A 14,572-nucleotide genomic window follows, 5' to 3' on the forward strand; every position below is an offset into this window, starting at 1 on the left:
TGCTGCTTATTTCTTTGCCTAATCTTTCATTTTGCCTAATATCACTCTTTTGTTTTACGCTGCTTATCCAGCATTCGCACGTCCACGTCGTCACTTGGTGTACTACCTGATGCAGTGAGTCACATGGCTGTGATGTGTGCTTTAAGTGTCCTTTGTCTGTATGTGTGTGTGTGTTCCCTGTTCTGTCTTGTTTCATGGTGAAGTGTGGGGGATGAATAGCTGCAGGATTAGACATTTCTTTACATGCAAAGTAAACTTAGTAATGTGAATGCACATACAGCAGTGCTTCTTGGAGGTGTTCAATATACCAATCTATCCCTGTAATGTGGGTACCAACAATAAGCAAAGCACAGTTGAAGAGCCTTGTCACATAATATATGCACTGTGGGATAGCTCAGTAGCATTGTCATTTCAAGTTGTTTAGCTCGTGTCTTCTTCCATACAGAATGCAAAACAATAAATGCAAGCATTTTATTCCTTTATACTACAAATTCTTCCTCAGTTTGAATTTGATGGTTTCAAGGTTGTCAGTTTGACTGATTTGTGGCCATTGAAGTCAATGTGTCACACTCAGTGTACAGGTCATGTGATGAAAGCAAAGATGTATTCTAAAATACCTGTGGATGAAAGAATCGACCCGAGTTAGTTGGCAAGCTCTATTGCATACAGTGCTTCTTCCCCAACTCATCCCGGTCATGTGAATGAATGCTCTTTGCATGCTGGTCTGGCAATAGTGATGCAGCACAGACCAGATCCAACTTTGCTACGAAGGCCATCCCACAATGCATGTGGAACAGGACTGGTTGGGAGGCATATGTATATTGGCGGTACCCCAAATTTTAGATAGCAAAGAAATTCACACTTGTTTAGCATTCACATTGGCACAGTGTTATTTGCTCTTCAAACCATTTCTAGATAAACCTGAAAAACTTTTTTTTTTTTGTTTCCTAGAATGTAATTGAATCTACTCACAAAATAATACATTCTCACTCATAGTGTAGATACTCTTTTACTATTTTGCCTGTCAATATAAAGATGTCATATTTTGAAATGACTGAGCAACATGTAGCTCCCCAAAATAGGGATATGTCTGAGGTACAAACATACAAATTTATTAGCAAAGTTTTTTAGTTTGATACTTTTATGTCATACACAACAGTACTGTACAACTGTGTAAGTGTAGGGAGAACTGTATAAAGAATTAGGTATCATAATGTGATATGGGCAACTAACTTTTTTTTTGATTTACCAACTATTGAACTGCAATTTGCTTGAACTCTTACATGATTTACACGTATATGTTTTCATTGATTGATAAACATTGGACTCTAATATGATCGAAGAAAATGAAGAGATCACAGTCATTTGCTATAAAAAACTTTATAATCAAGAGTAAAAGACAATTACAATTTCCAATCTTGTTCAGCTGATGTGCCAGACACTGTATTCCAAGCGGAATATTACGGCAGAAGAATGATGTTAATACATAACATGAAGAGAAAATTATGCAAGTAGGGTGAAACTGATGCAGTGACAACTTGCAGCGTTGATTATGATATAGAAACAAATCATGTATCAGTCATTTACATGTAGTCCTGATTTGTAGCTCTTTGTTCCTAGTACAGAACATGTTTAATACTCCTATGGTATGGATGTAGTGAAAACAAGTTGTCAAAGAATATGATTTGTAATCTATCAGATTAGTATTCTATTTTATCTTTTATGGATTTAACCATGTTTGGAGTTATTAATGTCATTATTTTCTTCACTTCATATCTCAGTATGATATCAATCTCTATATTAGCATACAGGCCATGTAGAATGAAGCAGTCATTCACCTCGACTTGTGTCAAGTAAAAACTATTAATTTTCTTGATCTGCCAGGAGGATCTAAACAAGGCTTTCTGGTGTTGCTGTGGACAGTCAGGAGATGAAGTAGATGGTATGTATTATGAAAGAATGAGTTCACTGTGACTGACAGTTTTTATTAAAAACATTTCTTTTTTTTTAGCTCACCTGAGCCAAAGGCTCATATTGCAGATATTCATCATTTGCCGTGTGCCATCTGTAGCGTGTCGTGCATAAGTTTTTATGTATTCAGCTTCTTCTTGAACCCCATGACAGTTTTTCATCAAACTTGGCAGGTACTGCAGGGGCGGATCCAGGGAGGACCGCAACCGGCGCCCCCCCCCCTTATTTTTTGTTGAAACAAAAGAAATAAAAAGAAAAAAATGGGGGAGGGGTGCATGCGCCCCCCCCTTTAATTTTGTAAGCGCGCCCCCTCTTTACGGAATTCCTGGATCCGCCCCTGTACTGTAGCATCCCGAGAGTGATCTCTATTTTTTTCCCAAAATGGGCACCATGTCCCCAAATAAAAGAATATTTACTAATCTTCTTCTCTAGAACCAGAAGTGATATCTAGAGCTGAGTTAGTTCTATAAAGTATGTGCATTGATTACTGCAGTTTCATTTGTTCATGGTGGATCCAGAAGGGATTATATGTCAACGTCAGCAATTTGTTGATTTGTGAGTGACAACTTACAAAATGAGTTTTAACAAATAACATTTGATTGAAAATCAAGATTTTTCATTGCATTAACTCACTATATTTGTTAACGTACATGTATGCGAGGTTTATTTTGTCTACCATGTACATGTACAGTGTTTATGTTGTTATTTTTTGGCAGAACAGCCCACCCCTGCTATGATGTCATATAATTGTAGAAGTCTGTAATCCACATTGTCTGTTTGTTACCCACGCCGATGAAAATCGGCAGGGGGTTATGTAATGGGTTCCGTATGTTTGTTTGTTTGTTTGTTTGTTTGTTTGTTTGTTTGTGTACAAGATAACAAGAGAACGGGTAAACGGATTTGCACGAAATGTTATGGGGATGTTTGGATAATGGCAGGAAAGAATCGATTAGATTTTGGTGATAATCGGTTGACCCTTGCAAATTCTGTGTGACCTTGAAGTTTTGACCCCATGGTATAGTGACCATTCCGAAAATTTCCCGTTTCTCACTTTGCGATTTTCCGCTACCATACGAAAACATAAACTCCCCAACGATCCGACTTCGCCGCTCAAATGTTCGTAAGAATTCCGAAATTTACGTTTAGGCCTATTTGAGGGACTATGTCCTTCTAGATTTATGAAAGTTCGTTCTCCGTCATCACAAACTGGCCTGTATTTTGATGATTTTTCAAATTAACATTGATTGTTTTTTTCGTTGGAGGAGCATTTTGCTCGGTCGCAGTCACACTGCACGATATGCGTGCTCAATGTCAATGCGTGTGCAAGGCCGCTGAAAATGCATCGCGCTCTACACTGTTGGTGCAAAATTGCACCGGGGACGTTGCGGCGCTCGTTGGTGGCCGAATACTGGTGCAGTAGACATTTGCATTCAACCCTTGCATTGAATAATTCCCGTAGACACTAATCATAGGGGTAATTGCCTAGGGGGTACGTACATTTTGTTTTTCTTTTGCGCTTTTGTGGATACCATCAAAGATCGTACACTCATACGACCTTTGATATCATCACACTCTCGGCTTGCTATAATCAAAATATCCCGCAAGAAAACGGCGAATTTCTCGATTTTTAGCGCTTTTTCCGCGACCCGTCGCGTAGACAATACTCTTAAAACTGGACTTAATTCGCGCGCGCTTGGAAAAGTTCCGATTCTGCACTTTTGACGGTGGAATTTGGGATTTTCGATGGATTTTTGGAGGAGACTTAAGGACTTTCCTGTACGTGAATGAGTGTTAATACCGTATGTGTAATGATGTGATTTGCGTGTGATGTGACTGTAGAACCAAAGATCGTACACTTCAGTGTACGATCTTTGGTAGAACTCACTGGCTGGTGATAAAGCACACTAGCAATTAAGTGGCCGAATTCTGGTAGATGACCGAATGCACATTATGTTTACCCCGACTTTGTACTTAGGCGTGGGTCTGCCGCCTTTGACGGCCCCTCTCTAGTTTGTTTATGTGTTGGTTTGTTTGTTAGGTCACCCAGCCAGGAGATGGGGAGTAATGATCGCGAACGAGGCAGAAGAAACAATATACAGCTACGCATTCTTTCACTTCATATTTCTCCTGGCATCTCTCTACACTATGATGACTTTCACCAACTGGTATAGGTAAGCTGATCATTTTGTATGAATGCTTATGATTACACTGCAGCCACTGAAAGTGAAACAATCTGTCCATTCATCATGTTGATATAAGTCTCAAGTATTTGTTACAAAGCCTAGGATCTTGCTAGAGTTGAGTTTAATACATCATCCATTACCCAAGAGCTAAAATGAGTTTTTAAACTCAATCATGCCATCTGCCATAATCTTTTAGATAGAAAATTGCAATCCTCCATTTTAATCTGTACTTTGTTTTTCATCAACATCTTATGTACATATTTATAGTTGTAAGTCCTTACATTGCACTGTGAAATGAAAATGCATAATGCGTAGTCCCATGCACTAAAAGTGATATGACACCTGAATGTATGTGTAATATGCATTATATACAACTTCTTTTGATATAGTTTGGTGGTATTCAGGTTTGAAATTTTAAAAGCATGTTCTTCCGTATCAAAATGTAAGTTTGGATGACTGTGGGTTCTTGGCAGGCACAATTTGTACTCTTCTTGACCTTTGACCATTTCCATGACAGCTGAGGACCCAGGCTTTCATATCTTCACATGCTGCCTGTCAAATCTACATGTAATACATGACATATCCAGTTTCCATTTTATAAGCAGTGGTTAAAACCCATTGGATCCTGAATGGAGTAAACACAGGTTGATGTGTATGGAGATTATGTGTTAAACCGTCAATGTATTAATGGAATTCTCTTTCTCTGATGACTGCAGCCCTCAAAGTGCTACTCTGGAGAACCTGAACAGAACATGGCCACCATTCTGGGTTCGTCTAGCCTCAGCTTGGATTTGTGCCTTCATATTCGCAGTGAAAATCATCTATATCATGTGCAGAGAAGGCACACGGGGACAGCGGTAAAAATATATGTGGTACATTTTGTGTGTTTGCTCTCTGTGTGTATCGTTTGTATATTTAGAATTGTCGATTGTTCTGTGTTGTGGCTGAAGTGTATTGGAAATTTGTTGTCACTATAAATTTCAGAGTGAGAGATTATATACATGCATGCAACTCAACAGCAAAAATATCCTTCTTAAACACATAGGAAACAGTTGATTTGATTGACATTGTAGCTCATAGTACACAGCTGTGACATGTCTTCAGTCTCAACTGCAGTGTGATACAGTAGGATGCGTTCAAGTGCTCTCCTAAATCGAACTGTACCATACTGTACCGAGCCAAAAGTGGACCACTTCCCGATGTGCTTCAAAAGGGTAACAAAAGCGTACCAAAAGTTTGCTGTAAAGCATGCGCGTATCATGCGCATACGTCACAATGCAAAGACATCATTCTCCTTGTTCGGGACAGCTGTAAGTAGTTCAAGTACGCCAGGTGAAAGACCCTTTTGCTACAAAATGCGTGACCTCTTCTAAAAGTAGCTCATGAGGTACGCTTACTCAACAGAGCACTTTAACGCTCTAAATCTGGCACAGGATGGTACGGTACGCTGTAGTTCCGTTCACTTGTGGTTCGCTCTAGAGCGCTCGAATGCAGCCATAGATACTGATGTTGCATGGTAGAGAGACATGTACCAATAACTGAGACAAACTGTAGAATTTAAAATGTTATGCAGAATTACTTCAAGTCCTCCTGTAATGCCAGAATGTAAAAAGTTTTCGATTTCTGTGTTGACAATGTCCTCAAGTGAAATTTGATGTTTGCGTGAATGATCTGCCCATACTTATTCCAAAAATTAATGTAATTTAAACATTTCATTTTTAATCTGATATTTGATAATACAATGTATGTCAGGGAGCCATCATAAGAGGTGTGTACAAATGTATTTGTGTAATTTGTGCAAATTTTGGCTTCATTTCAAAATGCAAAGGTTTCATGTAAGGGCTGTCAAGCATCATGTTGTATACACAACAGCGCGTTTTCCCTGCTGCTTCATATATGAATAATTTGTAATGCTTCTGCCAATGATTATTTTGATTTTGGGGTTTTGATGTCAGTGCTTAACCTATAATGTTTTCTTTTACCTGCCGAGCACTATAATCTTGATATTTCTTGGTCTGTGTGTTTGTGCATTTTGCATTCTCTTTAATTCTGCTGAAATGTATTGCTCTATTGGTGACCTTTTCTACCATTCTTTTGCCACCTCTTCCTCACTTCAGTCATTCCCTGAGTGATCCTTTATTTTCCTTTTTGTTTGACTTCAGATCTTCCCGTTCAAGAAGGAGAAATGCCCCTCTGTAGCAACAAGCTCTGCTATAACTCTCTGTGGGTAAATTTCTGAGGTATGCTCCATGTAGAGAGATTAGTTTCAGAAGGAATTGTGGGTGCATGTCACGAGACGGACACCCACAAGTCATACAGATCACAAGTCATACAGCCCATGAGTTAAACAGCTCATGAGTCATACAGCCTATGAGTTCGACACTAGGCTAACAAGGCCCACGAGACCGACACATTAAGCCCCGTGTTGTATCTGTCGAACTTGTGGGCTGTTTTTACCTAGTGTCGAACTCATGGGCTTTATTTGCCTAGTGTCAAACTCACCGGCTGTATGACTTGTGAGCTGTATGACTTATGGACCTCTTTTCAATGATGGTCGAATTCATGGGGTGTATGACTCGTTGGTGTCGGTCTAGTGGGATGACCCCGGAATTTTGCCTCAAAGTTCCCTGAATGTCAGGAATATGTAGTTGTATTCACTAGTTCTTTCATTTCATGGATGTACCAAACTTTGTAAGGACTTGCCAACTTTATAATTATGCTAATTGCAAAGTTTGGCCAACTACTTGTTTGCTTGACCCAAACTCAAACTAGTCTTTGGTAAAATATGAAAAATGAATTATAGCTCTCCATTGTATGACAATGTTAGCTAGATTCAATGGTACATTCTTTAAAAATAAATTATGTAGGAAAGACAGTGTCATGTAATGTCTCTAACAAGACAGTGAGAAATAGCCATTTCTTCGACATTAATGGTCATAAGGTGATACAAGTCATTTTCTTTTATATCTTTCATTTTTTTTTCTGGATGGGGGGGGGGGGGGTCAAAATTGGTCTAAAATGAATGTGATACTACTGTACAACCATTTATGTTCTTCAAGTTTAGGCCAATAGTTCTTTAAAAAAGCTTGTCTGCATAATACAGTGTACACTATTGTAGTAATGATAATGGCCAAAGAAATGATAATAAAAATATCACTGATGAGAAGGAGAACAATGAACTAATAATAATGAATTTAAATGGTGCTTCATTTTTAAATCTTGTACACTTTACATGCAATTAACTTCAGTGAATAATAGTTTATGTATTCAAATGTGATATAAGATTTATGTTATATTCATAAAAATGATATAATGATAGACTCATTGTAGTAGAGAATAATATCTATTCCGGCAATAATAATCACAGCCACATATCCTTGAATCACAGTCTATAGTATTAAAAGAAAATGAACAAATGACAGAAATTTTTAGCAATGAATAATTTCTCAATTTCTACACTGACATATGATTTTATTGATGACCTTCTATGTGCCAACATGTCGCTCACTGCTAAGGAAAGGTTGGTTGAAAGTGGATAGTTCATTAGGTGTTGTGCATTGAGCCCTTGCATGTATGTACTTAATATGGTTCTAATGTGTACTAACAGTATTTATATCTATGTATTTCCTTTTCATTGTGTGATTTCATGTTCTCTTCTTAACTGCTTTAACAAATATTCAAACTAACATCTATCCTGCCAGCCAGTTTGAATTTCTAAATTTTACAAAATTCTTCTTTCAAATATGGCATAGCTACTTTTAACATGACCATTACTAGAGAAATCCTCGTTGTGCCTGACGTATTGATTAAAAAAAACAAAGAAAATAAAAAGAAAGACAAAATTTGAATTGAGATTTGAGCAATGCCATTTTATAATTGTTTGAATTTGTAGTTTTATAGTTATATTAGAGGTTTGAAATTTAATAGCTTGCTTTGGTTATTGTAAAAATATATCAAATTTACTCAGTTTGTATTAAAGTCATTGTAAAGTAATTTTTAATTTTTCTACAGCTTTTCACAAATCTACAGTACTGCTGGCAGTACGTAGAGTTGATCATGTCACAATGTACAATGTACACGTAGGTATTTTATTTTGCTCTATTTGCTGACCTAGAAGTATGTAATGACTGTAGCATAACTGATAGCTTTGCTATTGTTCAATCTCTTGACTAGATTTTGAACAGTTTGGAATCAGGGAAATACTCATGTTTCCTAAGCTGGTCACCAGGGTCTACACTTGTCACACTCTAAAGATTGTGTGTTTCTGAATTCAAATAATCTTAAGGGAAGACGCTCAATCATATGCCCGAAAAACCCAATAAAAACAACAAAAACCAAAAATTGATATGGAAAAGATGCATTTCAAATTCATTACCATGTAGTTTACATGTGGATATGGTGTGAAAGTAACAATGGAAGTGAGTACAATCACAAACAGGAACACAAAATTCATGCCCAAATGTGGATTTATGGTTAAAAATACATGTATAATTATATCAAACTCTGGCTTTTCATCCTCTTTTTTTTTTTCTTCCCACTTGAAATATAATCCACAGAGGACAAAAGAATAAATGACATCAATGTGTGTGCCTGATGTATAGGGATGTCTTTATCATTTGTTTTATACACTCTGTACAGTCAAACCTTTCTATAGCAGCCTCCAAAGGGAGGTGAAAAGAGTGGCCATTATAGACAGGTGGCCACTAAGGCAGGTTTGACTGTACATGGATTTTTTCTGTCTTCTTTCCAAGATTAACATGACAACATATATCAGTCAGCTATGCCAGTACTGTACAGGGATCTTTGTATTTAGTTCTACAGTATTTTGTTGTGCAGGCATTGTGTCTTGAAGCACATATAGAAATACATGTACCTACCCGTTCCATACTGAATTCTGAAATGCCCATAGACTTAATGCGCAGGCCACCAGGTTCCCGTACAAAATGGGTTAAATAACTACAGTGTATGTAGGAATGCTACTAATGTGCTGTAGTATCTTTGCAACCTGTTTGCTGTCTGGATGGCTGTGTGTATAATCATTTGTTGCAGATTCTTACCACATTTATCCAAGTGATGTAAAGCAAGAATATTTGCAGCATAATTTTTTTTTTTTTTTTCAAATTGGAGCCAACGGCTTTTTTTTTGCAGCATTTAATTTTCGTGAATTGCCACTGGCATGCAATGCGTATGAGCGTAGACAGGTAGTTTCCCATGCATTTTAATTTCATGAATCTTGGTTGTGAAATTTGTGAAATTGCTACAATGCACACAAGAGTTTCTGATTTTGCAGTGACCTTCCAAAATTAGTTGAATATTATGTCATTTCTATATATTTTTTCAATTTCATCTCTGCATTTACCCTACATAGCCATTGCTGTTGATATAATAGTTCAGATGAAATACATGTACATTAAAAAAAAGATACCTGTGATGAGTGTCAATATTTCATTTCATGGACTAGCTGGATATTTTGGGCATTTTCGTTACAAAGGTGGCTGCATCATAAAGTATGTTTTAGTTCTGTAAACTTTTTTATTGGCTGATTTGAACTGGAATAGCACAAAGCCTGCTCTTCTTTGTGGAGTTGTTTTAAAATCTATCACTGCAGGTGATTAAAATGAATTAGGTCCATAGTTGTGGCAGGGTGTTCTTCTGTATCTCATGTACCTGCAAAGTCAGTGTTCTGCTTGCTTCTTATCTGCTAATTCTGTTACTCTCATACATGTATTATTCACATCATATGCATAGAGTGCTCATATGTAATATCCCCACATCCCCATATATGTATGTGTATACTGGCATTAGGTCTTAGGTGTGTTAGGTAGAATTACCATGTGACATTATTAAGTGGATGTAAATGTTGGTGTGTCATAGTGCCATGTGTTGTGTGTCAGCAGTGTAAATCTGTGGAAGATGTTGAGTAAAGCTATTAATGTGCATGGTTTGCAATTATCGACAAATTTCATCCAAATATACGATTCTCTTCATGCAGTAAACTAGCACAATTGATTATGGCTATGCTGAATATACAACTCTTCGATGATTTCTTAATTATTTAAGTTGCTGTTTTAATTCTTCTTGGTCTATAAGTACAGTCAATGTACAATGAAAGTGTCCTTCCAAAGTTGGAACAGAAAAATTTGAGTGTGCCATAAAATTATCCCTGCTTTGATTTTAATTTTAGGAGTAGATTAATTTACCTCTGATTGTACATTGCATTGTTGTTGAGAATTATTGAATTCAGTACTAATGAATGAACTAATATGTCCAATGTGACATACCAAGAGATGATAAGGCAAAAATGTTATCGTTGTAGATAAGGTCTACTAGTTTTTTTAAAGTAGTGTTTTGTAAACTAGCAGTGGCAAGTGTTTTGTGAACCTTTCATGCTGATTTTCTGCCTTTTCCATCCAATATCACCATAGAGTATATTTGCCAAAATAAATGTATGATACATGCTGGCACTTCTAACCCCTCTCGAGATATAACTGAGGATGATTCATAGTTACATTGTACATGAATGGTAAAACATTTTAGCACATTGGTATCAGAAACTACAGCCACTGTCTTTGAAAGAGTGTATCGACATTATATCTCTATACAAAGTTTAGTCTTGCATTGTATGTGTGGTGCTGTGGGTTTCTTTAACGTATTACTATATTTCTCTTGTGTACTGTCATCATAAGTACTCATTGTTATATCTTGTCAACTTTAGTGTACTCGGAGGTAATTATAGCAAAGCAGTAGGTGTGTGGTCATGAAACTAAAAAAATCAATCCAGTATCTGGAATGTATATATATATGAATGGAAATTCATGCTTTAATCAATCAAATGAAATGCCCTGAAAGGACATACAGCGATGTATAATTATATACCATTTTTTAATGAAGAATGCAAGATTTGCAATTTGTGATTGCTGCAACACCAAACTGTGAACTTACTTGATCTTCAGGTAATTGATATATTGTGTAAAATAATCACACTAAACACAGGCAGTAATGATATTCTATGGACAACATACTTACATAATTTATTTCAAAAAACAGCTGATGTGACTTTATTATAGAGAGCATATAATTTACACTTGCCAAGACACTATTGATACAAATCAAGTGAAAAAAGGTAATGTGTAAGCTGCGGAATTACACAGATACACATGTCATTGATACTGCACGGGATGCACTGTGCAAGGCAAATACATACCAATGATCCAGGTTATACAGTGATTATGCACGATAGATTTTGAGTCTTTCATTCAAAAGAAGTTTTGTGTGGGGAATAAATGAATTGCTTTTATGAACATAAGACATTGAATATATCACAATGAAAAATCACTTGCTACTCAGAATTATATGTGTACAGAAAAAAAAATTATATATCAAAATGTGAATTCTATTTTTTTCTGAAGATCACAAAGATCTACCTCCAATAAAATGCACTCACCTCATGTGTTGTATTTTTTTTCTAGTCTGTTCTCAGAAAGTCTTTCACATAAAAAGGCACTCTGAATTCCATTGAATCTTGAAAAATGCAATGAAAGTGACTTTCTAGTAATTGAGTTCATGGTTTAAAAGGTAGATTATTACTAGCAGTCTGATTCATGGAATGGTTGGAAGCCATAGGTGTGGAGGAAGTAGGCAATGACACTTGTATTATGTAATATTCACACCCCACTTTGATGAAGAGTAACATATGGTCTTAGATGGAATCCTATAAAACCTGCATCACTTAGCCATGAGAACAGTCATACATTAAGAATTTCCACATTACACGAAAGCGTAACTAGCTTGTTAACCATGTTGAATGTATGGTATGAATGATACAACCATTTGTACAATCATTAGCAGTTACTGTTGTAATTAATTTGGCCATAATACTCAAAGTCACAGTCTAGGCTTATTTAAATCTGATTCGTGCTTTATGAACAGGAAAAATTAATGTTTTGGGAAGTGATGCACAAAATCTTGTTGTTTTCTCTTAGTGAAAATGGATTTTACCGGGTCAATTTTATGAAACTAAAGCCAAATACATGTATTGTGTAAGTGAATTACGATCTACAGTGATGAATGCTAAAAGACAGTTCATATATCACTGTCATTCAGGAGTGAGAAAACTGGATTTGGAAGTCAAGACAGAGACGTTTACCTTTGTTTTTATTGTTCTTCTATAATGAACAGTACTGGTCTCTCAATCTTCAGTGGTGATATATACTGAGTGAATACCAGCCGCCTTGAGAATGTACTTCACTGTATAACACAAGTGTGTGCTACGGTGGTCGACAGTGTTGAGCATAAGTGTAAAGACGGGCCAAATCTAGCTGGAAGTTTATGACTGTAGTTTCCTCACCCGTGGTGTGTAAGTTTTGAGAGCAATTGCCTTTTAGATATTACTTTCAATGACTCTAGGATAAATAAAGTAAAGTAATAGATTACACGGTTCATTTCCCAGAAGATCCACTACATAGCACTAGCACAATCTCACATTGGTTGTGGTCACTGTTGAATTAGGTCATTCAGCCCCAATGAAACATCTAGATACTTCGTAATTCATGTGATGTTTAATGTAAATTTATGTGTTTTTTGCCAATACACAGTGGATTATTTGTGAAACATTTATGATGATGTTCATGTATAATTGTTTGAAAGACTGACGGTGTAAAGTTCATGAATAACAACTTGTCTTGCTCCATATACTATCATATATACTGCAGTACTGAAGGGTTTTCAGAGACACTATGTATTTTTTTTTTTTTATAGTTTTACTGTGGAATTCGAGCCTTGCATTCTTCAGTAACTGATTGTTGTATCATGACAGTGAAGATATAGGTCATACATTGTATTGCCTTATAATTGTAATGACTTTTCTTTTTTATATTGACAATTACATTTCATATGGATTGTAATTTTTGATCTGTACTTTCTGAATCCACAATCTCTGACACCTTAAATTTTGCATTGTTTGATTCTTATGATAATAAATGGCATGTTGAATCATCGTACACAAACACTTTTGTTTGCTTTTTGCGTGACTTGTTTGTGTCAAAACATTCATTTTTCAAGAAACAGAATTCATTTTGTTGCCACGGAGTGTTGAACGTCATTGATTTGACTATAATCTGTCCATCTTAGAAAAATATAATCAAACATAATTATCGTACGCGTATTTACATTGGTACACACACGTAGGCCTGCATACTTTGCTGATGCCTCCACATCGGAATACTAGTGTGTATAAACATATACTTTACATACTTATACTGGCATTCATATAATATTTTCTGCATGCTGTATTATAGCCAACAATAACAGCGAGTACTTATATTATGAATACAAATATCAACGACATCTTTTAATATGGTTTTGATAAAAGCAATAATCATTTGAAATACAGTAACTTTATTTGGTAACAATATCACAGACCAATGGTTGAACTCTGCTTCCAACTGTCGTGCGAAATACAGTACATCAGGCACGGGGCATTCCACATAAATACGGGTACATTTGTATAAAGATCGAACAGTCAGTTTTAGAAACGGTATGCAAGAAGCGTCCAGGAAACACGCTGATGTATAAGTTGGAGTTTTTCCTGTCTTGTCCTCACATCGATGTACAATGTGTTGCTTAGGATCAGCAGGGAGGGATCAGTTTGTGGCACTGCTTTCAGTGCTGTGGTCATCGAGGATTACTTAAAGGACACGTTCACCTTCATAATCAGTACATGTGAACTGAGTGAAGGCAACAATATTAGTAGAACCAGAGTAGAACACATCAGTGAAAGTTTGGGGGAAATCTGACAATCCGTTCAAAAGTTATGAATTTTTAAAATATCTGTGCAATCACTGCTGGAGGAGAAGACTACTACAGTGTATGATGCCACATGCGTACAACGATACAAGGAAAATAAAAAGAGAATTTCACAAAACTTGACTTTTTGAATAAAGTGCACATTTCTTCGACTTTTTACTGACTTATGCTAGGGGTAATATTATTCCCCCTGACTTCTGAAAGAGAGAACTCGAGTGTTCTTTTGTTAAGTGAGAAAAGTGAGAATATCTTGAATTTTCTTCATACTTTTTTAATATAGTTGTACTCATATGACAGCACAAGCTATAGTAGTCTTCTCATCCAGCCGTGACTGAGCAGAAACTTCAAAAATTCATAACTTTTGAACGGATTGTCCGATTGTCCTCAAACTCTCATTGATGTGTTCTACTAATATTGCTGCGTTCACTCAACCCACATGTCTATGAAGGTGAACTTGTCCTTTAAAGACGTGTGACAAGTATCATCAGCGGAATCAGCAAGTGGAGAGGGTGTGACCAGATAGGCACGTGACTATAAAGCAGGTGAAATGTGTAATGTGTCGGAACGCGAGCCCAGTTTACTGTAAAACAATATTTTCGCGGCATGGAATTTTT

At 36.4% G+C, this 14,572-nt stretch overlaps 1 protein-coding gene across 1 annotated transcript in view; it reads left to right on the top strand.

Annotated features, from left to right (window-relative positions):
* LOC139716361 (serine incorporator 5-like) overlaps positions 1 to 7,008 on the top strand; it is a 49,433-nt gene extending 42,425 nt beyond the window's left edge. The window contains exons 9-13 of the mRNA XM_071627907.1: positions 72 to 114; positions 1,885 to 1,942; positions 4,010 to 4,142; positions 4,871 to 5,011; positions 6,317 to 7,008. Of these exons, the coding sequence (XP_071484008.1) occupies positions 72 to 114; positions 1,885 to 1,942; positions 4,010 to 4,142; positions 4,871 to 5,011; positions 6,317 to 6,353 (412 nt within the window). The 3' untranslated portion in view covers positions 6,354 to 7,008. The remainder of the gene's footprint in view (positions 1 to 71; positions 115 to 1,884; positions 1,943 to 4,009; positions 4,143 to 4,870; positions 5,012 to 6,316) is intronic.
* The last annotated feature ends 7,564 nt before the right edge of the window (positions 7,009 to 14,572 follow it).

Source organism: Diadema antillarum, unplaced genomic scaffold, assembly GCF_040938485.1.
Source record: "Diadema antillarum isolate AM-2024a unplaced genomic scaffold, OU_Dant_1.0 scf00000064, whole genome shotgun sequence".
In the NCBI taxonomy this organism is placed as follows: Eukaryota; Metazoa; Echinodermata; class Echinoidea; order Diadematoida; family Diadematidae; genus Diadema; species Diadema antillarum.